Genomic DNA, 24,675 nt, shown 5'->3' with positions numbered 1-24,675 from the left:
CGAATATTTTTTATTTTTAAATTAATTTTATTTATTCATTTTTTTGAGACAAGGTCTTGCTCTGTTGCTCAGGCTAGAGTGCGGCGGCACTATCATACCTCACTGAAGCCTGAACTCCCAGGCTCAACTGATCCTCCTACCTTTGCCTTTGGAGTAGCTGGGACCACAGGCGTATGCCACCACACCAGGCTAACGTTTGTTTTTGGTAGAGTTTGGGAGGAGAAGAGGGGTGTCTCACTATGTTTCTTAGGCTGGTCTTGAACTTCTGGCCTCAACTGATCCTCCTGCCTTGGCCTCCGAAAATGCTGGGATTAAATGCGTGAGCCACCGTGCCCGGCCTGTATTCATCAATATTTTATTAAGCCAAAGAAACAGGAAATCCGGACTATTATCTATTTGTCTGTTTTAGCTGTTATAAATATTTCCCCAAAATTTACTTACCTAAAATTTTTTCTTATATTCATTTTTTACCATTTGGAAATTTTGGATGCTTAAAAGTAACTATCAAGATTTACAAAGTATTACATGAAGATTCAAAAAAATTTTTTTAATTTCTTATTTTACGTTTAAGAAGCCTATCCCAGAACAAAAATAATAAAACTATTTAGCAGTTATTTCTTCAGATGATTTTTTAGTCAAGTTTTTAGTCAAATGTATTCGTGTCCAAAGATGAAGAACATAATAATGTCATGTATTGAAAAATGTAATGGAACTTCAAACCTTCGTATAGGACGTGAGTCCATTTACCTAGCACTTGATGAGACAAGCTGGGCCTGTCGAGTGGTATTAAAAGTCCCGGTCCCAAGTGTTACCAAGGAGGCCGGCGCCATCTCAGGGGCCATGACGGTTTCGGCGCCCCACCCTGAGGAGCTCACACCCATCCAGCAGGTGATCCCTTCCGAGGCTACCTGGATCGCTTTCCACTCAGACTCGCCGCCTTCTGGCCCTGAGAACGCACTAACTCCACCCTAAGCCTCATGTCAGGGGCCCCAGTAGCGGCCGATCTGCGCATGCGCACTCCTAGGCAAGGCGGCCACTCCCAGAAGTCTCCGGGGCTCGGGTGTTGGGAGGGGCGCGCCATCCCAGTGGTCACCGCCGTATTTCTCGTAGGTTTTTAGGACTCTGGACCCCACTTCTCACCCGTGCCTGCAGTCCTGACAGTTCTGGCCTGGACTACATATTCCACAGGCAACGGAGAAAACTCCGACCCTTGGCTCCGGTTCCGGGACCTCTGGCTCTGCGCTGCGCGAGACTCTGTTTCACCTGAAGAAGGCGGCACAGGTCACTGCGGGAGCCTCTGCAGCCCCAGCCCGCCGCCCGCGTGGGACCCTGCGTGGCGGTGAGAGTAGGGCTGCAGGAGGCGCTCAGAGCACGGAGGCCCCAGGCGCGGGCCGGGCGAGTCTCCCGCCTCCTCAGGCCCTAGGGTGCTGGAGATGCGGAGGAGGGGCCCGTCTCTAGGAGACAGGCGGGGAGCGTGAGAGACGGCGCAGCGGCGACAGGACCGGCGTGCCTGTGTGACGCGGGTGCAGTTGTGGGACTGTGAGGGGTGCGTGGTCGACCTTGTGTTACCTGGACATGCCGTGCGTGTCCTTTGCAAAGCGTGCTTCGCAGGGTTCTGTGGGGTCTACTGACTCTTGGCTCCAGGTTCCCTCCTGCTTCCTCTGCCTTCTTCTCAGCCTAGTACGACTACAACAGAGAAATGGTCCCAGTGGGAAATCAGATACTGAGTCTTAGATGAAGATTTCCAGTGAGAAGAAGCAGATAGGATGGGAAGCTTAGAGGAGTAATTGCCCTTAAGACAGGTATGATAGATTCTGTTAAATAAAAAATTATTCGGTGACACTCGTTAAAGCATGCAAAGAAGCCTTTATTCAGGACCATCGTGGTAGGTATTGGGATCCCGGCTGTGGGATTTTGCAGTGGGTAAGAAACATTGGGCTCAACTCCGAATTCAGCATGAACAAGTGGGAATTTATAGCCAAGAAGGTTAGGGATCACTGGATGAGAAATTACTAAGAGGAAATGTCTGGGTTAAGGAAGATTCTGACTAAACGCAGCTAAAAGGATTATTTCTGGAGAGAGAGAGACCTGGGTGATAAGACTTTATCACCTGGGGGACGGTGGAGGATGAAGATACAGAGGCGAAGGGGTCTTGCTAAACTGACTTAGAATAGTTCTTTGCTATAGCCAGATTTTACAGTGAAGTGTACAGATGGACCTAGCTGAAGATGTAATAGCCTGACTAAAGTTTGGCAGAGTTTGTCAGTTTCGAGTGTAGGATTCCCTCCTGAAAAGGGTTGTTACTCCGCCCCCATCTCCCGGTTCTTGGAGTTTCATTTACATGTTTAACAGACACCGCCTTCTTGAATTCTGACCCTAAGAACCTGCAGTGAAGGATGATTGCAGATTCCATCCAACATACTTCCTTCTGGTTATGTGTATGAAATTATGCGCCTGTAGTCTTGGAGGGGGGAAACGTAAGCGCTAAGTATTATGAGGCAATTTTGGATATTCTATTTTGGATTTCTGTAGATCAAAAGCAACAAGAATATGAACTTAACCGTGTTGTGAAGGAAGTGAGCCAGAATTTAAGTTTTCCAAAACAGGAATTCTCAGTTATTGGTGTACTGTCTGTAGACCAGTGCCCTTGTGGGCATAAGGGACATCACAAACCCCCTGAAATTCTATAAAGAATTGCTGCACATGTTTGTTAATATGCATTTTTCGAGGATGTCCATAATCCAGATTATTTAGACTTAAGTTTTAGATCTGGAATCAAGGAGTTTTATACCTTTGAATGGTTTTGCAGAAAACTATTGATCAAGATTATAGGAATGGTTAAGAAAATTATACAACATCCATGGGATTGGATATTATACAGATAATAAGATTTATGTTTGTAAAGAATCTGTCACAGGAAAAATAGCTGTGATCTAATGTTTAAGACTGTTTAGACTTACAGTGATGGATCACAGTTCTCAAAATGTTAAACTATACATGCAGCTCATTTTTTAAAAATGGAATTTTGCAAAATTTTTGCAAGGATTGTATCCAAAATGATTATTTAATTGGTTTTTCAGAGAAGAATGGAAGGGTTGTGGCCACATTTATTGAGCATATAATGTGTGCCCCAAATTACTTGACCTATTCTGTGTACCTGTTCCCATTAAATGTTCAGAAGACATTCCCTGTCCATTTAGGAAAGAATCTTTATAGTGAATTGTTTCTAGTTATGTAGAAGAAACACAGCTAAAGGCTGTTCAAGAAGACAAAGTGTTACATATTTTAGGCGCACTGATTTTTCATTCTGGGCCTAATATTTAGATTTCTTTGATGACACATGTACCCTCTCCCCGTAATGATACTTCTAGGAATAGTTTACTACTTTGAAATATCTTGAAGTTATATTTATGATGATGGAATTAAGGCAGGTTCATCACAAAAATTTCATTCCCTAAGATAGTTTCGAAGAAGAAAGTTAGAATAACCCAAACCTCCCTGCCCAGAGATAATCACTTTAAAAATGTGGGTGTATATGTTTTCAGTTTTCATGCGTGAGCACTTGTGTGTGGTTTTGTCTTTACAGAAGAGAATTAATGAAATAGACAAAGACTCCAATTTTAGTTAGAAAAAGGAATCTAACCCAACCGTGGATATAAAACCAGTATGATGAGACACCATTACTTTGGACTGAGCTCCTGCACTAGGCTCCAACAGACCAGACTAAACCAAAATGAAGTTACTCATACTAAAAGCCACATTACAAAACTGAAACTTTAAGGGAGTGGGTAGAGTGCCAAACAGATCAGTTTTTCCTGAAAACAGGAGATTCCAGCCTACCTGAGTCAGCATAATAAGGAAATGACCTCCGCTTTAACCCTTGCAGAAAAAAGTAAACTGAAGTAGCCTGATGGTCACCAATTTTTTTTTCTATAGTTCTCTTATTTGTTCCCACCTTACAAAATCCACTGTTTCTCCATTGCTCAGTAGGAGCTCTTATGCTGTTTTGTACAATGGAGGCTACCCCTTTCATGAATCACAAATAAAGCCCATTAGATCTGTAAGTCAGTGTGTTGTAACTGAGTCTTTTGACATGGGATTTCATATATCCCTGCATATTAAGAGGAGAGCTAGCTACTAGGGACCTCCTTCAGAGATGAAAAACAATCCAAGTTTTTATACCTTTTAGGTATTAAAAATGCGATTTAAAACTTAACAGGGCACAAATTATGAAGTAAGACATCCTCTCAGAATTAGTAATTTAGAAATGCAAAGTTACTGCAGAAAAAAGCATGGTAATCTATGATTTCCAGATGTCTTGCAAGTATGGTAATATTTCCAAAGATAGTTCAGTAATAATAATAAATAGGTATTGTAATATTTACAAATACTTACATAAATGTTTGTATTTGGCAGGAAAATAAGATTCACTCTCCTTAATATTCTTGACCTAGTACTTTATTAGATCCAGTTCTTTGAATTTATGTGAGGCTGAGTGGTATCTTGTTTTCTGTACCTGCTGTGGAGTAAGGAAAGGGGCATTTTCTCCTTACTTACCTGATCATCTTTTTAAAAAAAATTTTTTTCAGTTGGAGTTTCAGTCTGTGGCCCAGGCTGGAGTGCAATGGCACGATCTCAGCTCACAGCAACCTCCGCCTCCCGGGTTCCGCAATTCTCCTGCCTCAGCCTCCCAAGTAGCTGGGACTATAGGTGCCCGCCACCACGCCCGCCTATTTTTTTGTATTTTTAGTAGAGATGGGGTTTCACCATGTTAGCCACGATGGTCTCGGTCTCCTGACCTCGTGATCTGCCCACCTCGGCCTCCCAAAGTGATGGGATTATAGGCGTGAGCCACCGCGCCCGGCCACCCTATCCCTTATTTGCTGATGGGGAAACAGGCACTGAGATGTTAGCATCTCTCATAGGGCACAACTCGGTATCACTTTTGAGAGTGAGAAGACAGCCTGTCTTCCTAATTTTACCAGGATACCAGGTAACTAATTTGTGTATACTTTTTGTTGTTGTTTGCTTTTTGTTTGTTTGTTTTTGAGACAGGGTCTCACTCTGTCACCCAGGCTGGAGTGCAGTAGCATCATCTCGGCTCACTGCAACCTGTGTCTCCTGGTTCAAGTGATTGTCATGCCTTAGCCTCCCAAGTAGCTGGGATTACAGGCGCCCGCCACCATGCCGGGCTATTTTTTTTTTTTTTTAATTTTTAGTAGAGACAGGGTGCATACGTTTTTAAACCTGTCTTATTTAGTAACTCATCCTTGGTACTATTTTCCTTTGATTATATGATTTAAAATCAATCTTACTAATAATGGCATAGGTTGTTACCATAGTCGGGAGAATAATATGTTTAAACTACTCCCTACTGTGTTTTAATGTTTGTATTTTTAATTTCGATAGTCAAAAATTATCTTTGATGAATGTATTGTACATATTGGTTATATACTTCTATAGTTATTTCCTTTTAGAAATTCCTACGAATGAATTTTGTGGTAAAAAAAAATCTTACTTTTGGGCCGGGCACAGTGGCTGACGCCTGTAATCCTAGCACTTTGGGAGGCTGAGGCGGGCAGATTATGAGGTCAGGAGTTCAAGACAAGCCTGGCCAACATGGTGATAACCCCGTTTCTACTAAAAATACAAAAATTAGTTGGACGTGGTGGTGGGCGCCTGTAATCCCAGCTAGCTACTCTGTAGGCTGAGGCAGGAGAACCACTTGAAACTGGAAGGCAGAGGTTGCAGTGAGTCGAGATCACGCTACTACACTCCAGCCTGGGCAAAAGAGCAAAACTTTGTCTCAAAAAAAAAAAAATCAGACTTTTATTAAGTGCTTCTAGTGTGCCACACTTGAAAATTGTAGTATTTGAAATGGGACAATCACTGAAAAGATAGAGTTGCTTCCTTTGAAATATAATCTATGAAGGCAAATCAAATCTGAATAGGAGGAAGTTTAAGGCAGTATGTGATAGAGTCCATTTGGAGAGATTTAGGTGACCTACGTGGTGATGTCACGTAACAGAGACATCCGTCTGACTATAGCAACAGTCAGGCTATGAACAAATTATACTGAGTCTATGGGCTGTGTATGGTGATAAACAGGTTTCTGCTATATCTTTTAAACCTTGTAGTTTTCACTGTATTGATATTAGATGGAAAGCAAAATTAATTGCATGAGGAAATTCAGCAGCTATCTGGAAGATATCCTGACCTACCTGCCAGATTTAGGAAAAAAATAAACCCTTCTGTTAAGAAGACCTGAAGTAAATCTATATTGAGGCCATCATCCATTCACAGAGAAGATTACTCAGGGACAGTTCCCCATGCTGTTGGAGACACAATTCGAACATATCTAAGAACCAGTGATGAAGTGAGTTTAGGTTTGGTGACCCAAAAGAACCCACAGAAGATAAGCCATTCAGTAAAATGATTTTAAATTTAGAGAAAACATAATTTTGTTGAAATTCCCACCTTAACAAATTGGAAACACATACACGTTTCAAGTTAATATGTCCGTGCTTACAATAATTACGAAGGAAACATTAATAATGAAAAAATCAAGAGCCACACAAAAGTATAAGGAATGCTGTTTATCAAACTCTGATTTTGGGAAGTTGCTAAGCAAAGGTTTATTTACTTTTCCTTTAGCTTTATTTAGTTGTTTCATGTATTGAGCCAAAATGGAATACAAAGTGAGATATAAGCACTATAACTATAAGCACTTTTTTGTTTCTTGGAGACAGAGTCTCGCTCTGTCACCCGGGCTGGAGTTCAGTAGCACAATCATGGTTCACTGCAACCTTGAACTCCTGGGCTCAAGTGATCCTCTCGCCTCAGCCTCCCGGGTAGCTGGGACTACAGGTGCATGCCACTTTGCCTATTTTATGATTATCTGTCTGTCAGCCTTTCTCTCTGTATTGATGGATATGTATTTATATATTTTACAAAAATAAATGTATTGGTCAGTGTGATCTTTCTGTTGACATTGTTTCTGATATTTTTCATGTCCTTGAATTTTTCTCAATTTCACATTTAATGACTACTTTGTATTCTAGGACAGTGATAGTCTGTTATATATTTAACTAGGAAGCTTTGCTAGGCTCAGAATGCTGAACAGTCACTATCTGTCTCCAATATCTTGACCAATTTCACCCAATTTCAAGACTAAAAAGAGGTTCTGATATGGATGATGTGCCCTGTTTTTACCCTTAAAGGAGGGAATGGAAAGAGGTAGGTCTGCTCAAAGCAGGACAGAGCTGCCTAATCTGAGGTCCACATCTGCCTCACCAACATCATACATTGGCCAGAAAATTTCCCACTGAATTATCTGGGTCTGGTTTCCATGACAGTATGTTTCTGATGTATGACTCTGTGTAGGTGAGACCCTTGGGTAGTCGGGGAGGAAATGGGTTTATCCAGAATCTTAATCTTCCCAAATTGTATGTAAGAGGAGGTAGTTTGGAACTTGGAATGGAAGAGGAAAACAGCACTATTACCTTGAGTCCTGTGGGGAACACTGAAGCACAACTGGTCTCAAGGTCTTCTCTTCTTTCAGGTCTTGGTTTTTTGACTTTGCTCTTCTGGTAGAGAAACCCTGAGGACTGATCAACTCTTGCCAGTCTCAAACCATGGCCTGTGTAAGTTGATATTTCTCGCCATGTTGATGTGTGTGTGATTTTTTAGGTCATATACGTCTTTTCATCATGTTTCCTGAAGTTACCTTCGTGAGAGGGTGCTCAGTTAACCTAATCCCCAGTTCTCATTCTTCCTGTAAAATATGTACCACGTCACCCAGCATCCTTGCTAGGTGGGCTACTGCAAATTCACTAGCGTTCGTGTTGTTATTGACCAAATTACTCAATGTCCTCTAGGTGCCCATTCTTCTATTTTGGGCAGTGATACAGAGGAAAGGAGTCAAGTTCTTTGAGTACAGATATACGCATTTCAGGTCGGTTTTGTCATTTGTTGCGATTGAGACAACAGTTCCATTTGACCATCCATGGGAAATCTTTTAAATTTTCCAGACATTTGAGTTTTTCAGCTAGATAAGGTGGAAATTGGCACTGAAGGATCTAAATCTTCAGGTAGGATAAAATATCATGCTTCTTGTGAATTAGTCTATTGGATTGGAACTCGTAAACACAGAAGTTGTGGATCTGGATAAAAAGTCCTGAAAAACAAATACCATAACATAATGATGTCATGATAAAATCCTTTGTCAAAACAAACAAAAATGCTCATGGTAAGATTTGACGTAATGAAGTACTTGATGCTTGAAGAGATTATTAATTTTAAGGAAACCTAGTTTTCTGGAGTCAGACGCACGAGTCAGATGCACTACTGTTGCACCACGAGGTCACAGGAAACCTAGTTTTCTAAAATTGAGAATCTGTACCATATTTTGCATAAAACATCTCTTAATTAAAAATTTAAGTTCTCTTCCAAGTCAAAATATTCCTCAGTTAACATACACTGATTGAGAATTTATGAGGCAGATACCACCAGGGCGTTATGTGCATAATAATGATTTAGTTTAATAGAAAAACATTATTATTTTGTCATTTTCAAAAGGGTCAGATACCTAAGAAGTGTCCCAGAACAGGCAGAAAGTTTTGTCTGTGTTTCAAGCTTCTTCAAAAATATGCATAAATTCTACTTCATTCCCTTCCCTGATAGCATATATTTCTGGTCTGTGTGCTGGTTATCTTGCTCTTCTGCTGCAATGCAGTCCTTCATCTCCTCCACTCCATTTTCGTTTTTCTTTTCTTTTCTTTTTTTTTTTTGAGACGGAGTTTCACTCTTGTTGCCCAGGCTGGAGTGCAATGGCACATTCTCAGCTCACCGCAACCTCCGCCTCCCAGGTTCAAGCGATTCTCCTGCCTCAGCCTCCTGAGTAGCTGGGATTACAGGCATGTTCCACCATGCTGGCTAATTTTGTGTTTTTTTTAGTAGAGACAGGATTTCTCCGTCTTGGTCAGTCTGGTCTTGAACTCCCAACCTCAGGTGATCCACCCACCTCAGCCTCCCAAAATTCTGGAATTACAGGCGTGAGCCACCACGCCTGGCCATGCACTCCATTTTCTTTTAATTTTTTTGAGACGGAGTCTCGCTCTGTTGCCCAGGCTGGAGTACAGTGGCCTGATCTCGGCTCACTGCAACCTCCACCTCGCAGGTTTAAGTGATTCCCCTATCTCAGCCTCCCGAGTAGTTGGGACTGCAGGCATGCACCACAATGCCTGGCTAATTTTTTGTATTTTAGTAGAGACGGGGTTTCACCATGTTGGCCATGATGGTCTCAATCTCTTGACCTCATGATCCGCCCGCCTCGGCCTCCCAGAGTGCTGGGATTACAGGCGTGAACCACCGCGCCCGGCCCCTCTATTCCATTTTTTAAGTCTTTTCTTTAATTTCCCCAGTAATATGTGGGTTTGCTGTTTCGATTTGCTGTTTCAGGAATCGATAACATTTGGGGATGTGGCCATAGACTTCTCTCATCAGGAGTGGGAATATCTCAACCTGGTTCAGAAGACCTTGTACCAGGAGGTGATGATGGAGAATTACGATAACTTAGTCTCACTGGGTATGTTTATCAACCTGGAATGATTTAGAATAATTTAGAATCATCTGTTCTGTAGAATATATTCTTTTTCTGTTGTGATTTTCAGGGCTGCCTTTTAAGAAACTAAATTTGTTTTCTCTGTTTCTATTGAGGTGGTTTCAGCTTTGAGTCAGCAATGGCAGCTCCTTTCAACACTTTCATCTTCTCTATCTTTCGGTGACATTCACACCTCCCTCTGATACTTCTTTTATTTGTCTCTTTAACCCAGAAAGTGGGTTGAACCAGTGGTTTAGCTTAGAATTTTCTGATGTTCATTGTAGAACCATTGTCAGGGCGTTCAGGTTTCTTATTTATTTTGTGCACAGAATTGCTTTAGTGCTCCATTTTATTATCTGATCCATTTGCAGCGATATTAATTTGACAGAAGGTGCTGAATTGCTATTATTATCAAAAGAGATAGCCTGTTCATATAGTCATAGAGTGGTGGATTGGATAAATTAAACTTACTTAAGACTGAGGAGAAAACAGTCCATTTCCTGAGACAGAATTTATTTGATTTATAGTTGAAACTTACAATCCATGAAAATTACGTGTAAAATGGGATGAATATGCTATAGATATCTCTTCTTGTATACTCTTAGTAAAATAACTGCAGTAGCATAATGTGAACAGCTAGCATTGTGATTTCCACACAGACATTTTTCTAAGTACTTTACTCATATATCAAGTAATTTAATACTCCCAACAGCCTTACTATTTTCCCAATTTTATAAGTGAGAATACTGAGCACAGCAGTGTAAGTAACTTGCCCAAGGTCACACACAGCTGGAAAGTGACAGAGTCAGGAATTGATCCCAGGCTGTTTTTTTTTTTCTTTCTTTCTTTTTTTTTCTTTTTTTGAGATGGAGTCTTCTGTCACCCAGGCTGGAGTGCAGTGGGGCGATCTTAGCTCACTGCAACCTCCACCTCCTGGGTTAAAGTGATTCTCCTGCCTCACCCTCCCTAGTAGCTGGGATTACAGGCACTACCACCACACCCACAGCTAATTTTTGTATTTTTAGTAGAGACGGTTTTGCCATATTGGCCAGGCTGGTCTCCAACTCCTGACCTCACGTGATCCATCCACATCAGCCTTCCAGAGTGCTGGAGTTATAGGCGTGAGCCACCGCACCCAGCCAATCCCAGGCTTTAGAGTGTGTGTTTTCAACCACTTTATGCTTGCTTACTGCAGTTAGAGGACATATAAGTTTAAATTTCTTTTGAGGCCAGTCATGGTGGCTCATGTCTATAATCCCAGCGCTTTGGGAGTCCGAGATGGGCAGATCACGAGGTCAGGAGTTCGAGACCAGCCTGGCCAACATGGTGAAACCCCATTTCTACTAAAAATACAAAAATTAGCCAGGCGTGGTGGCGCATGCCTGTAGTCCCAGCTGCTCAGGAGACTGAGGCAGGAGAATCACTTTAACCTGGGAGGCGGAGGTTGCAGTGTGCCAAGATCGCACCATTGCACTCCAGCCTGGGTGACAGAGCGAGATTTTTTGAAAACCAGCAAACAAAAAGATTGACTCTCCCTGGGTGATCTTTTTCTTATTTCTCTCACTCTTCTCTAAAATCTTATTCTGTATCACTTTGACCTTTCATTTATTGCAATTGTAATTTTAAATTTGACCTTCAAATTTGATTTCTGTATTTTGTGGCACTTCTTTTCTTTGTAAGCAGGACATTCCATATCTAAGCCAGATTTAATCACCTTATTGGAGCAAGGAAAAGAGCCATGGATGATTGTGGGGGAAGAAACAAGAGGAGAATGTACAGGTAAGAGCAAGTCAGGCAGGGGCAGCCATTTTTGTATGTAAATAGCCCTCGTGGAAGTGGTCATCTCATTTGGTAAACACATCCTTGAAACATTAGTCATAAAGTTCCCTCCTCAGCGAGGAGGCTTCTGATGTGGAGAAGAAATGGATATCTCAGCATGAAATAGCCAATGAAGGCCCAGCGCAGCGGCTCATGCTTGTAATCCCAGCACTTTGGGAGGCCGAGGCGGGCAGATCACCTGAGGTGATCCTCCACAGTAGCTGGGACCACAAGTACATACCACCACATCTGGTAATTTTTTTTTCTTTAGAGATGAGGTCTCCCTACATCGCCCAGGCTGTTCTCAAACTCCTGGGCTCAAGTGTTCTTCCTGCCTTAGACTCCCACAGTGCTGGGATTATAGGTGTGAGCTACCATGCCTGGCCCAGAATTGTTCTATATCCCCTGCCCAACCTTTTTTTTTTTTTTTTTGAGATAAGGTCTCACTCTGTCACCCAGAGCAGGAGTGCAGTGGCACAGTCTTATCCTCTGCAATATCTGGGACCACAGGTGTGTGCCACCACACCCAGCTAATTTTTGTATTTTTGTAGAGACAGGGTCTCACTATGTTGCCCAGGCTGCTCTGGAATTTCTGGGCTCAAGTGACCCGTCTCAGCCTCCCAAAGTGCCAGTGTTACAAGTGTAAGCCACCTCGCCCAGCCTGTTCTATATCCTCACTGTGGTTATGAACAACTATGTGCATTTTTCAAATCTCATAGAACTGTATATCAAGAAAAGTGAATTTTGGCCAGGCTCTCTGGCTCACACCTATAATCCCAGCACTTTGGTAGGCCGAGGCAGGCAGATCACTTGAAGACAGGAGTTCAAGACCACCCTGGCCAACATGGCAAAACCCTGTCTCTACAAAAAATATGAAAAATTAGCTAGGTGTGGTGGCACTGCCTATAATCCCAGTTACTTGGGAGGCTAAGGTGGAAGGATTACTTGAGCCTTGGAAGCAGAGGCTGCAGTGAGCCGAGATCACAACATCACATTCCAACCTGGATGACAGAGTGGGACCCTGTCTCAAAAAAAAAAAAAATTAAGAAATTCTTGTCAAGGTTACAACCTGAGCCCTCTGGCCACGGTGGGGAAGAGAGTGCTAATCATAAGATTACAGAAAGCGTCCCCTCTGCAATACCTTACCTCCTTATCAACAGAGCTACAGAATAAAAATTGTGGATTCCAACTGAGAGACCTGCAAGACAGTCTCCATTTAAGAAAGAATTGCTAGGGAAACCCAAAGACAAAAGAGAAGACATAAATAAAAACTGGAAGAATTGAAACTACAACACAAACAGCTACAGCACCCAAAGACAAAAGAGAAGACATAAATAAAAACTGGAAGAATTGAAACTACAACACAAACAGCTACAGCACACAATGAACACGGCCTAACTCCCAGGCAGACAAACCTCAAACTTTACACTGAAGGTGTATTCACCTCAGTTCCTATTACGGGACACATCGCGGCCAGCTATTTCTTTCTTCTTTCTTTTCTCTTCTTTTTCCCTCCCCCCTTGCCACTTTTCTTTCCTTTCTCTTTCCTTCCTCTTTCCTTTCCTTTCCCTTTCTCTTTCCCTTTCTCTTTCCCTTTCTTTTCCCTTTCCCTTCACCTTACCCTACCCTTCCCCTTTCCCCTTCCCTTCCCCATTTCCTTCCACTTCCCTTCCCCTTTCCCTTCCCCCTTCCCCTCCCCTTTCCCCTTCCCTTTCCCCTTCCCTTCCCCTTCCCTTCCCCTCCCCTTTCCCCTTCCCTTCCCCTTCCCTTCCCCTTCCCTTCCCCTTCCCTTCCCCTTCCCTTCCCCTTCCCTTCCCCTTCCCTTCCCCTTCCCTTCCCCTTCCCTTCCCTTCCCTTCCCTTCCCTTCCCTTCCCTTCCCTTCCCCTTCCCTTCCCTTCCCTTTCTGTCTTTCCAGACGGAGTCTTGCTCTGCCGCCCAGGCTGGAGAAAAGTGGAGGGATTTCGGCTCACTGCAATCTCCACCTCCTGGGTTCAAGCAATTCTCCTGCCTCAGCCTCTCGAGCAGCTGGAATTACAGGCGCCTGCCACCATGCCTGGCTAATTTATATATCATATATATATATATTATTTTTTTTTTTTTTTGTAGAGGTAGGGATTCACCATATTGGTCAAGCTGGTCTCAAACTCCTGACCTCAAGTGATCCGCCCGCCTCAGCCTCCCAAGGTGCTGGGATTACAGGCATGAGCTACCGCACCTGGCCATGTCCAGCTTTTTCTAACAAAAATTACAAGGCATGCTGAAAATAAGTAAACATCATTAAAAAAAAAAAAAAAAAAAAGGATTGAAACCAGACCCAGATAAGGCAGAGATTTTGGAATTACCAAACTGTGAATTAATAAATTAACTTATTTATTTATTTAGAGACAAAGTCTCACTCTGTCGCCCAGGCTGGAGAGCAGTGGCGTGATCGTGGCTTACTGCAACCTCCGCCTCCTGGGTTCAAGCAATTCTCCTGCCTCAGCCTCCCAAGTAGCTGGAACTATGGGTGTGCTGCCCAGCTAATTTTTGTATTTTTAGTAGAGACGGGGTTTCACCATGTTGGCCAGGCTGGTCTCAAATTCCTGACCTCAGGTGATCTGCCCACCTCGGCCCCCTAAAGTGCTGGGATTACAGGCTTGAGCCACCGCACCCGGCCCATTAACCTGTTTTTATACAAAGTGTTTGGGTTATTGATTTAATTACTTTATGAGAACAAAAGGGAGAAAGAGAGAAGGGAGCAGATGTGGGGAAGAGATTTCGAGAAAGAGAGGAAGAGAAAGAAATACAGATTTTTTTTCTTTTTCAGATTTTCAGTTTCTTAACTAAAAATTGGTGGTTTGTATTTTTCTTGGAAGTTGAACATTCATCTAAGTTTTTTTTTTTTTTTGGGGGGGGTGACAGAGTCTTGCTGTCTTGCCCAGGCTAGAGTGCAGTGGTGCAATCTCGGCTCACTGCAACCTCTGCCTCCCAAGTTGAAGTGATTCTCCTGCCTCAGTCTCCTGAGCAGCTGAGACTATAAGCGCCCGCCACCATGCCCGGCTAATTTTTGTATTTTTAGTAGAGACAGGGTCTCACCATGTTGGCCAGGCTGGTTTCAAACTCCTGACCTCAGATGATCTGCCTGCCTCAGCTTCCCAAAGGGCTGGGGCGTGAGCCACCATGCCCGACCCTGGCAAACTGTTTTCTGAAGGGCCTGACCAGCTTAAATTATTTACTGGATGGTAGTGTTCATCGCTTTATCTACTTCTTAGTCAAGCTTTGGTGGTCTGTGTCTTTCAAGGAATTTGTTCATTTCATCTAAGTTACCAAATTTATTGGCATGGGGTTCATAATACTTTATGATTTATAGTGATAATCCCTTTTTTATTCCTGCAATGGGTCATTTATGCCTTCTCTCCCTTTCTCTCCTTTGGGTGGAGGTTTATCAACTTCATTGATCTTTTCAAAGAATCGGCTTTTGGTTTCATTGATTTTTTTTTTTTATTGATTTTCAATTTTCTATTTTACTTTTTCTGATGATTATTATTTTTATTCTTCTTGCTTTGGGTTTGATTTGCTCGTCTCTTTCTATTGAGGTGAAGACTGAGGTGTTTTTTTGTTTGTTTGTTTGTTTGTTTGTTTGTTTTTGAGACAGAGTCTCGTTCTGTCGCCCAGACTGGAGTGCAGTGGCGGGATCTTGGCTCACTGCAAGCTCCACCTCCCGGGTTCACGCCATTTGCCTGCCTCAGCCTCCTGAATAGCTGGGACTACAGGCGCCCGCCACCAGCTAATTTTTTGTATTTTTAGTAGAGACGGGCTTTTACTGTGTTAGCCCAGATGGTCTTGATCTCCTGACCTCGTGATCCACCCACCTCGGCCTCCCAAAGTGCTGGGATTACATGCTTGAGCCACCGTGCCCGGCCAACTGAAGTCTTTTTTTGTTGTTTTTTTATACTAACATAGATGTTAGTGTTGTAAATTTCCCCTAGGTGGTTCTTTATTAGTTAGTATTCCATAAAATTTGATACATTGTGTTTCCATTTTGATTCAGTTCATATTGCTTTCTGATTTCCTTCTTGATTTCTTCTTTGACCTGTGGTTTATTTAGAAGTGTGTTGGTTTGTTTTCCAAACAGTTAAGGATGTTTCATTGTTGGTTAGTGATTTATAATTAGCACCGTTGTGATCAGAGAACATGCTTTTTATGACTTGAATTATTTTAAATAATAATTGATATTTGTTTTATGTACTGTATGGGCCCTCTTGGCAAATATTCCACATGTGCTTGAGAATATTGTATATGTTGGTGTTGGGTGGATGTTCTGTCAATATCTCATGTAGTTTCTTGGTTGATACTGTGCAAATCTTGTATATCTTTACCATGTTTTTGTGTACTTGTTCTGGGAATTATTTCTAGAAAAATATTTCCATTTCCAGTTATATTTTTTCTTTTTCTTTCTTTTTTTTTTTTTTTTGAGACAGAGCCTCACTCTGTCACCCAGGTTGGAGTGCAATGGTGTGGTCTCAGCTTACTGCGACCTCCGCCTCCGGAGTTCAAGTGATTCTCCTGCTTCTGGGTTCAAGCGATTCTCCTGCTTCTGGATTCAAGTGATTCTCGTGCTTCAGCCTCTGAGTAGCTGGGACTACAGACGTGCACCACCACACCCAGCTAATTTTTGTATTTTTGTTAGAGACGGGGTTTCACTATTTTGGCCTGGCTGGTCTCGATCTCATGACCTCATGATCCGCCCACCTCGGCCTCCCAAATTGATGGGATTACAGGCGTGAGCCACTGCGCCTGACCAATTTCCAGTTATGTTTTATTGTTACCTATTTTTCATTGCATTTCAATCAGTTTTTGTTTTATATACTTTGAGAGTGTTATCAGGTGCATAAGTGTTTGGGAATTTTATGTTTTCTTGATAGACTGATCCCTTTTATGTTATGACATGCACCTTCTTGAATCTTCCTATTTTCCTTTGTCCTGAAATCTATGTTGTCTGATATTAACATAGCCCACCATTTGTTTGGCTTGTTATATTGATTCTATCCTTTTACTTTTAATATTTTGTGTCTTTTTTTTTTTTTTTTTTTTGAGACGGAGTCCCGCTCTGTCGCCCAGGCTGGAGTGCAGTGGCCAGATCTCAGCTCACTGCAAGCTCCGCCTCCTGGGTTCACGCCCGTTCTCCTGCCTCAGCCTCCCGAGTAGCTGGGACTACAGGCGCCCGCCACCTCACCCGGCTAGTTTTTTGTATTTTTTAGTAGAGACGGGGTTTCACCGTGTTAGCCAGGATGGTCTCAATCTCCTGACCTCGTGATCCGCCCGTCTTGGCCTCCCAAAGTGCTGGGATTACAGGCTTGAGCCACCGCGCCCGGCCCTAATATTTTGTGTCTTTAAAGTATGTTCCTTGTAGCCATTACATAGTGCACAAGGGTTCCAATTTCTCTGCATTCTCTTCAACATTAGTTATTTTCTGTTTTGTTTTGTTTTGTTTTTTTGTTTTTTAACAAGTAGCCATCCTGATGGTTTTGAGATGATGGGTCATTCACTATGTTCATCTTTGCCTCTTAAAGTGTTTTGACCCTATACATTTTATGTAATTATTAACATGATTACATTTAGGTCTACTACTTTACTTTTTTTCTCTATTTAGTTTCTCTGTCCATTCCTTTTGTAGTTTTGATTATTTCAATTTTTGTTTGTTTGTTTGTTTTTTGCTATTTATTTAAATTTACCTATTGGCTGGGCGCAGTGGCTCACACCTGTAATCCCAGCACTTTGGGAGGCCGAGGCAGGTGGATCACCTGAGGTCAGGAGTTCGAGACCAGCCTCAACATGGAGAAACCCCGTCTATACTAAAAATACAAAATTAGCCTGGCGTGGTGGTGCATGCCTGTAATCCCAGGTACTCGGGATGCTGAGGCAGGAGAATTGCTTGAACCTGGGAGGCGAAGGTTGTGGTGAGCCAAGATCGCTGAGCAACAAGAGTGAAACACCATCTCAAAAAATAATAATAATAAAAAAAATTTTTTAAATAAATAAATAAATTTACCTGTTGACTTTTGGGTTGTATCTCCTTGAGTAATTTATTTTAGTGAGTGTTATAGGGATTATAGTATATAATATACATCATGTTTCACCATCTAGATAGAGTTGTTCCTTCTCAACAAATGTATAAACCTTGTGTTTTTATAGGTTTATATCCATCTTACCCTTCACGTTATAATTTCCATGTATATCACATCTTCATATGTTGTAAACCTCACTAGGCAGTGTTACTAGTTTTGCTTTTGACAGTCATATTAAAGAACTTAAGGAGCAAAAAATGATTTTAGGTATTTACATCATCATTAGTGATGCTTTTCTTATATTCTGAAGATTCAGATTTCTCTTTGGTATTATTTTCTTTGGGCCTAAATAACTTGTTAGCATTTTTTGTATAGTAAGTCTGATGGCAACAAAGTATTTTAATTTGCTTTTATCAGTAAATGTAATGTATCTTACTTGGCATTAAATGAGCATCTTAATTCTACAAATTTATTTCTTTCACTAAATTTGAGTTGTTTTCAATCGCTATTTCCTGAGATATTTTTCCTGCCAAAATCTTTGTTTTTTCAGTTTATAATTTCAACCATAGCTTTTGATTTATTCCCACAGCTCTTTACAAATGTTTTATTCTTCTTCTTCTTCTTTTATTTTTTTAATTTTTTATTTCTGAGACGGAGTTTCACTGTTGTTGCCCAGGCTGGAGTGCAATGGTGCAATCTTGGCTCACTGCAACCTCCGCCTCCCAGGTTCAAGGAATTCTCTGCCTCAGCCTCCCCAGTAGCTGGGATTACAGGTGCCCGCCACCATGCCCAGCTAATTTTTTGTATGTTTAGTAGAGATAGGATTTCACTATGTTGGCCAGGCTGGTCTCGAACTCCTGACATCAGGTGATCCACCTGCCTCAGCCTCCCAAAGTGCTGGGATTACAGGCATGAGCCACCACACCCGGCTAAAATTTTTTAAACCATTTTTCTCTCTCCATTTCAAGTTGAATAATTTCTGTTGATCAATCAAGTTTACTGACCCTTAGTGATTATATGTTTCAGTTGTATAATTTGCATTTTCATCCTTTTCTGTCTCCCCACTCGTGGTTATAGCTCCTCTGTTGTCTGTCATTTCCAGTGTGTTTTTCTAAGCTTTTTCTTAATGTTCTGATGTTGCAATCATATTAGCTAGCATGACAGGCATCAGCCATTGAGCCTGGCTCCAAACCTTTGTATGCTACTGTTACAAATAAAGTTTCAATGCCGCAAAAGAAATAGCACTCAAATATAAAATTTTCTTTTTTTTAATTCTCGGCAAGGCAAGGTACTTGTATAGAAGGGTGCGCTCTCACCGATGGAGCAATGGTGGGCGCACATTTGGACAAGGGAGGGGAAGGGGTTCTTATCCCTGAGGCACATGGCCCCTGCTGCTGTGTCGTTCCCCTATTGGTTAGGGTTAGACCGCACAGGCTAAACTAATTCTGATTGGCTAATTTAAAGAGAATGACGGAGTGAGCGCTTTGGCAGGTGTCAGGGCAGAGCCGGTATAGCCCATAACAGGAATGAGTTAGGGTGGAGCAGGTGATCAGAATGATTTAGGGTGGAGTAGGTAATCAAAAAAGGTTGCTTTACGAGGAAGTTAAGTTTAAATGTAGAAGGCAAAGAATTGAACATACTGATATATTAATGTTTTGAAGAGAAATTTAGAATTCATATTCAACACTACTATTTTTATTGTTTTGTTTACTCACAACTCTAAGTCTTTGAAGACTTCCTTCCTTTTCTTTTGTAATATTTTCAGGTTCATGTTACCTGTTCCTATCCTGAATTGTTTGTTTCTCTGCAATATCTTATGTGCATAATTTTAAAATTTAGATATTGAGAAATTACAAGATAGGTGGTAAAATGTGCTCATTATAACTGTCTTTTTAGCAGCTTTTTGTATTTCATCCATGGCAATTGACTGTTCAGACTTTTCACTTTTAGGGTCACTCTGAGGAATATTCCTACAAAATTATTCATTGTTTTTAATACTTTCAAGATATGTATATATACTCTTATAATTTAAATAAAATCTCTGTTTCTTATTTTCCCTTCTTATTTTTATTTTTATTATTTTTTGGTTGCTTTAGCTCATATTTCACCCAATGATTTTTGTAAACACCATGTCTTTGATTTAGGTGTTGACACTATTCTGTTTCCTAACCCATCACATTCTGCTTTTATCTTTATTTTTCTACTTTCCTGTACCTTGCTCTTAAATTCCTAAATGTTGGGTAGTGATCTTTAACTTATTTTCTTTCCTTTTTATTGAGATAAATATTCACTCTTTGAATTCCCTGCCTGCTGATACTGAATGCCCATGATTATGATGTGTACCCATTTTCTCCATCATGATTTGCTTACCCTTTATAATTTCCATGTATATCACATCTACATATGTTGTAAACCTGATCATTCTTCAGTTACAGTCTTCCCTGAAAGATGGGTGTTCCCACAACTGTAGTTTATTCCTTTCTATGTATGACCATGTATACTTCTTTTCTCTATATATTAAATAAGATACTGAGTTTTTATTTAGTTATCTTACCTTGACTTTTTTTAATTGCTTCTGATCCTACAGATGTTCAATCTGCTGGAATTCTTCCATTTTACTCTTCTATTTCCATATCAATATTTGCCTGTCTTCTTAGCATATGATATAAATTTATATAGAGGGGGTGTGGTACAGCTGGTCAGTTCTGTCATTCTAGAGCCAGTTATGCATATATGTTAATAAATCTGCATTAAATTGACAGCTTGAAATTGCCCTCAGTGGGAGTATTTATACCAGAGATCTTGGCAAACACTACAAAACAGGGCTGTGTGTGTGTGTGTGTGTGTGTGTGTCTTTGTGTATGGGTGCATGTATGTGTAAGGTTGCACTCCTCCTGTAGAAACTCATTTTTTGAGCTCTCCTTTCATTTTTTATATTTTATAGCTGTATTTTTGAGTTCTCGGCATCTGTAATAGGTGAGAATTTCTCTTAATTCTACAATACATTGACATTTTCTCATCCAATAAACAAAATGTTTTTATTATATGTCTTCTAGATTTGGATTCAAGGTATGAAATAATCAGCGATGGGAAAATGCACCTTTATAGGAAACAGTCATCTGTTACTCTCCATCAGAGAATTCATAATGGACAGAAACCATACGAGTGTAAGGAATGTCAGAAGGCCTTTAGTCATCTTACAGAACTCATAGTACATCAAAGAATTCATACTAGTGAGGAACCTGATCAACGTGAAGAGTTTGGGAAGGCATTTAGCCATCTTACAGACCTTAGAGAGCATCAGAAAATTCATGCTCGTGAGAAACCTTATGAATGTGAAGAATGTGGGAAAGTCTTCAGTTATCCTGCAAACCTTGCTCAACATGGGAAGGTTCATGTTGAGAAACCCTATGAATGTAAAGAGTGTGGGGAAGCTTTTAGGACTAGCCGTCAACTTACTGTACATCACAGATTTCATTACGGTGAGAAACCCTACGAATGTAAGGAATGTGGCAAAGCCTTTAGTGTGTATGGACGACTTAGTCGACATCAGAGTATTCACACTGGTGAGAAGCCCTTTGAATGTAACAAATGTGGGAAGTCCTTTAGGCTCAAAGCAGGCCTTAAAGTACATCTGAGTATTCATACTGGAGAGAAGCCACATGAATGTAAGGAATGTGGAAAGGCCTTTCGTCAGTTTTCCCACCTTGTAGGTCATAAAAGAATTCATACTGGAGAAAAACCCTATGAATGCAAGGAATGCGGTAAGGGCTTTACATGTAGGTATCAACTTACTATGCATCAGAGAATTTATTCTGGGGAGAAACCTTATGAATGTAAAGAAAATGGGGAGGCTTTTAGTAGTGGCCATCAACTTACTGCACCTCATACATTTGAAAGTGTTGAGAAACCTTATAAGTGTGAGGAATGTGGGAAAGCCTTTAGTGTGTATGGACGACTTACTCGACATCAGGGTATTCATAGTGGTAAGAAACCCTTTGAATGTAACAAATGTGGGAAGTCCTTTAGGCTGAATTCATCCCTTAAAATACATCAAAATATTCATACAGGTGAGAAACCCTACAAATGTAAGGAATGTGGGAAGGCCTTCAGTCAGCGCGCACACCTTGCCCATCATAACAGAATTCATACTGGTTACAAACCCTTTGAATGTAAAGAATGTGGGAAGTCCTTTCGTTGTGCCTCGTATCTTGTCATACACGAGAGAATTCATACAGGAGAGAAACCCTATGTATGTCAAGAGTGTGGGAAGGGTTTTAGTTATAGCCATAAACTCACTATACATCGCAGAGTTCACACTGGTGAGAAACCTTATGAATGTAAGGAATGTGGGAAGGCCTTTAGTGTATCTGGACAACTTACTCAGCATCTGAGTATTCATAGTGGTAAGAAACCCTTTGAATGCAACAAATGTGGGAAGTCTTTTAGGTTCATTTCTGTACTTAAAGCCCATCAGAATATTCATAGTGCCGAGAAACCCTACGAATGTAAGGAATGTGGCAAGGCCTTTCGTCATGCCACAAGCCTCATATATCATGACCGAACTCATGCTGGTGAAAAGTCCTATGAATGTAAAGAATGTGGGGAAACTTTTAGTCATGCTTCACATCTTATTATTCATGAGAGAATTCATACCAGTGATAAACCCTATGAATGTAAAAGATGTGGGAAGGCATTTCGCTGTGCCTCATATCTTGTTAGACATGAAAGGGTTCATGCTGATGGAAATCCCTATATGTGTGAAGAGTGTGGGAAAGCTTTTAATAGTAGCCATGAACTTAGTATACATCATAGAGTTCATACTGGTGAGAAACCTTTTAAATGTAATAAATGCAGAAGGTCCTTTAGGCTTAGATCCATCCTTGAAGTACATCAGAGAATTCATATTTGATAGAGAAACTGTGGCATATACAGGTAGTAAAGAAAGCACATTCTGTCAATTGATTTATCCCACTGAACAATTTGAAGACAATGTGGAATGGCTTTGAGATACAGTTCAGTTTTTGTTAGGCATCAATTTGTATTGGTGTGAACTTTCCAAAATGTAAATATGCAGTTTCTTTGGTAAGAACTGTGTTAACTCAGATTCAGAGAATTTATTATGTATTTTTTTAATAACATAAGAAAACCTTTTCTGATATTCCTCTAGTTTTGGATTGCCAAAATAATCATAGTAGAGGAAAACTGAGAGAATGCAGGAAACCATTCTTTATACTTCCATGTAAACATCTTGCAGCAACAATCATTTATTGTTAAACCTGGGAAAAGTCATTAAACAGGAAACCTCTGTCTATATAAGCGATGATGAGAAAGGCTATTTAGCCATTCTGCATATTTAATGCTCATGATCGATGTCCACTTCTTATAGCTGGGATTATATGGGGGAAGATACTTATCCCTTCTGGGGATCATATATAAATGGTGATAGTAGTACCTACAGTATAGTGCTGTTAGAATTACATGAGTTAGATGTGAAAGTCCGAGTGGAAGCAGGTGTGAGAGGGTCCCGCAGAAGAAAACATGGCTGCCAAAGTGTTTTGAGTCCATGGGCAAGTTTGGCCTGGCCTTAGCTGTTGCAGGAGGCATGGTGAATTCTGCCTTATATAATGTGGATGCTGGGCACAGAGCTGTCATCTTTGACCAATTCCGTGGAGTACAGAACGTTGTGGTAGGGGAAGGGACTCACTTTCTCATCCCATGGGTACAAAAACCAATTATCTTTGACTGCTGCTCTCAACCACATAATGCGCCATTCATCACTGGTAGCAAAGATTTACAGAATGTCAGCATCACACTGCACATCCTCTTCCAGCCCATCACTAGCCAGCATCCTCTTATCTTCACCAGCCTTGGAGAGGACTATGATGAGCCTGTGCTGCCGTTCATTACCACTGAGATCCTCAAGTCACTGCTGGCCTGCTTTGATGCTGGAGAACTAATCACCCAGAGAGAGCTGGTCTCCAGCCAGGTGAGCAATGACCTTATGGAGTGAGCAGCCACCTTTGGGCTCATCCTGGACAACATGTCTTTGACATATCTGACCTTCGGGAAGGAGTTAATAGAAGCAGTGGAAGCCAAACAGGTGGCCCAGCAGGAGGCAGAGAGCGCCAGATTTGTGGTGAAGGCTAAGCAGCAGAAAAAGGCGGCCATCATCTCTGCTGAGGGTGACTCCAAAGCAGCTGAGCTGATCACCAACTCACTGGCCACTGCAGGAGATGGCCTGAGCAAGCTGTGCAAGCTGGAAACTGTGGAAGACATTGCATACCAGCTGTCACGCTCTTGGAACATCATCTGCCTGCCAGTGGGGCAGTCCGTGCTCTTCCAGTTGCCCTAGTGAGGGCCCAGCCTACCTGCACCTCCCTGAGGCAACTGGGCCACAGCCCCGATGATTTGTAATACCACCTTCTGCCCTCACCCCAGAAATCACTGAAATTTCATGATTGGCTTAAAGTGAAGGAAATAAAGGTAAAATCACTTCAGCTCTCTAAAAAACAAAAGAAGAATTACATGGGTTAGTACATGAAAAAATTATGGGAAACTACATGGAATATACTGTTACGTTCAATAAACATTAGCTTCTATATATAATAATATCATTACTTGTGTTATTTTTAGTGCATTTTGATGAGATGAAAACCATTAACCATTCAGATTTAATGAATTCAAAATTTTAGGTTTTACGGTTTTTAAATTTGAATTCATTCTGGGTAAACTTAATAAGTAAAAACCATAAGAGGGCTTTCATTCCGATATGTTTAGGTGAATCAGACACTTAATCCTGGAATGAAATTCAGATGTAAGCTGGGCAGTGTGGCTCACGCCTGTAATCCCAGCACTTTGCGTGGCCAAGGCAGGTGGATCACTTGAGGTCAGGAGTTCAACTCCAGCCTGACCAGCATGGTGAAACCCCATCTCTACTAAAAACGCAAAAATTAGCTGGGCATGGTGGCACACTCCTGTAATCCCACCTAGTCAGGAGGCTGAGGCAGGAGAATTGTTTGAACCCGGGAGGCAGAGATTGCTGTGAGCCGAGATCATGCCGCTGCCCTCTAGCCTAGGTGACAGAGCAAGACTCCATCTCAAAAAAAAAATAAAAACCTGCTTGAGAAAGCTCAATGCTGCTCTGAAAACATACTGTTCCAGCCAAAACCTGAAACTAGTGATAGGTCCTTAAGCCCCCTCTTGAA

The 24,675-nt window shown here is 41.4% G+C and overlaps 1 protein-coding gene and 1 pseudogene across 13 annotated transcripts; both read left to right on the top strand.

Annotated features, from left to right (window-relative positions):
- The first annotated feature begins 1,062 nt into the window (after positions 1–1,062).
- ZNF607 (zinc finger protein 607) lies at positions 1,063–24,076 on the top strand. Of its 13 annotated transcripts, none has more exons than XM_074023386.1 (5): positions 1,063–1,281; positions 7,562–7,643; positions 9,460–9,586; positions 11,285–11,380; positions 20,524–24,076. In XM_074023386.1, exons 2-5 carry the CDS (start codon positions 7,635–7,637, stop codon positions 22,377–22,379), a joined length of 2,088 nt encoding a protein of 695 aa, XP_073879487.1. In that variant the 5' UTR covers positions 1,063–1,281; positions 7,562–7,634; the 3' UTR covers positions 22,380–24,076. The 13 variants fall into 13 exon arrangements, with proteins under 13 accessions (XP_073879487.1, XP_045237280.2, XP_073879488.1 ...); XM_045381345.3 differs by having other exon boundaries at positions 11,282–11,380; XM_074023387.1 differs by having other exon boundaries at positions 1,063–1,339.
- On the top strand, positions 23,186–24,076 carry LOC102127607 (prohibitin 1 pseudogene; annotated as a pseudogene).
- Positions 24,077–24,675: the final 599 nt, after the last annotated feature.

Source organism: Macaca fascicularis, chromosome 19, assembly GCF_037993035.2.
Source record: "Macaca fascicularis isolate 582-1 chromosome 19, T2T-MFA8v1.1".
NCBI lineage: Eukaryota > Metazoa > Chordata > Mammalia > Primates > Cercopithecidae > Macaca > Macaca fascicularis.
The sequence above is the reverse complement of the archived record's forward strand: the minus strand, read 5'-3'. Positions and strand labels throughout refer to the sequence as shown.

Excerpts from the sequence above, each read along its gene's own strand:
- ZNF607 (XM_045381345.3), top strand. Across the intron at positions 9,587-11,281 it reads CGATAACTTAGTCTCACTGG|CAGGACATTCCATATCTAAG; the intron begins GTATGTTTATCA and ends TTTCTTTGTAAG. Across the intron at positions 11,381-20,523 it reads AACAAGAGGAGAATGTACAG|ATTTGGATTCAAGGTATGAA; the intron begins GTAAGAGCAAGT and ends TATGTCTTCTAG.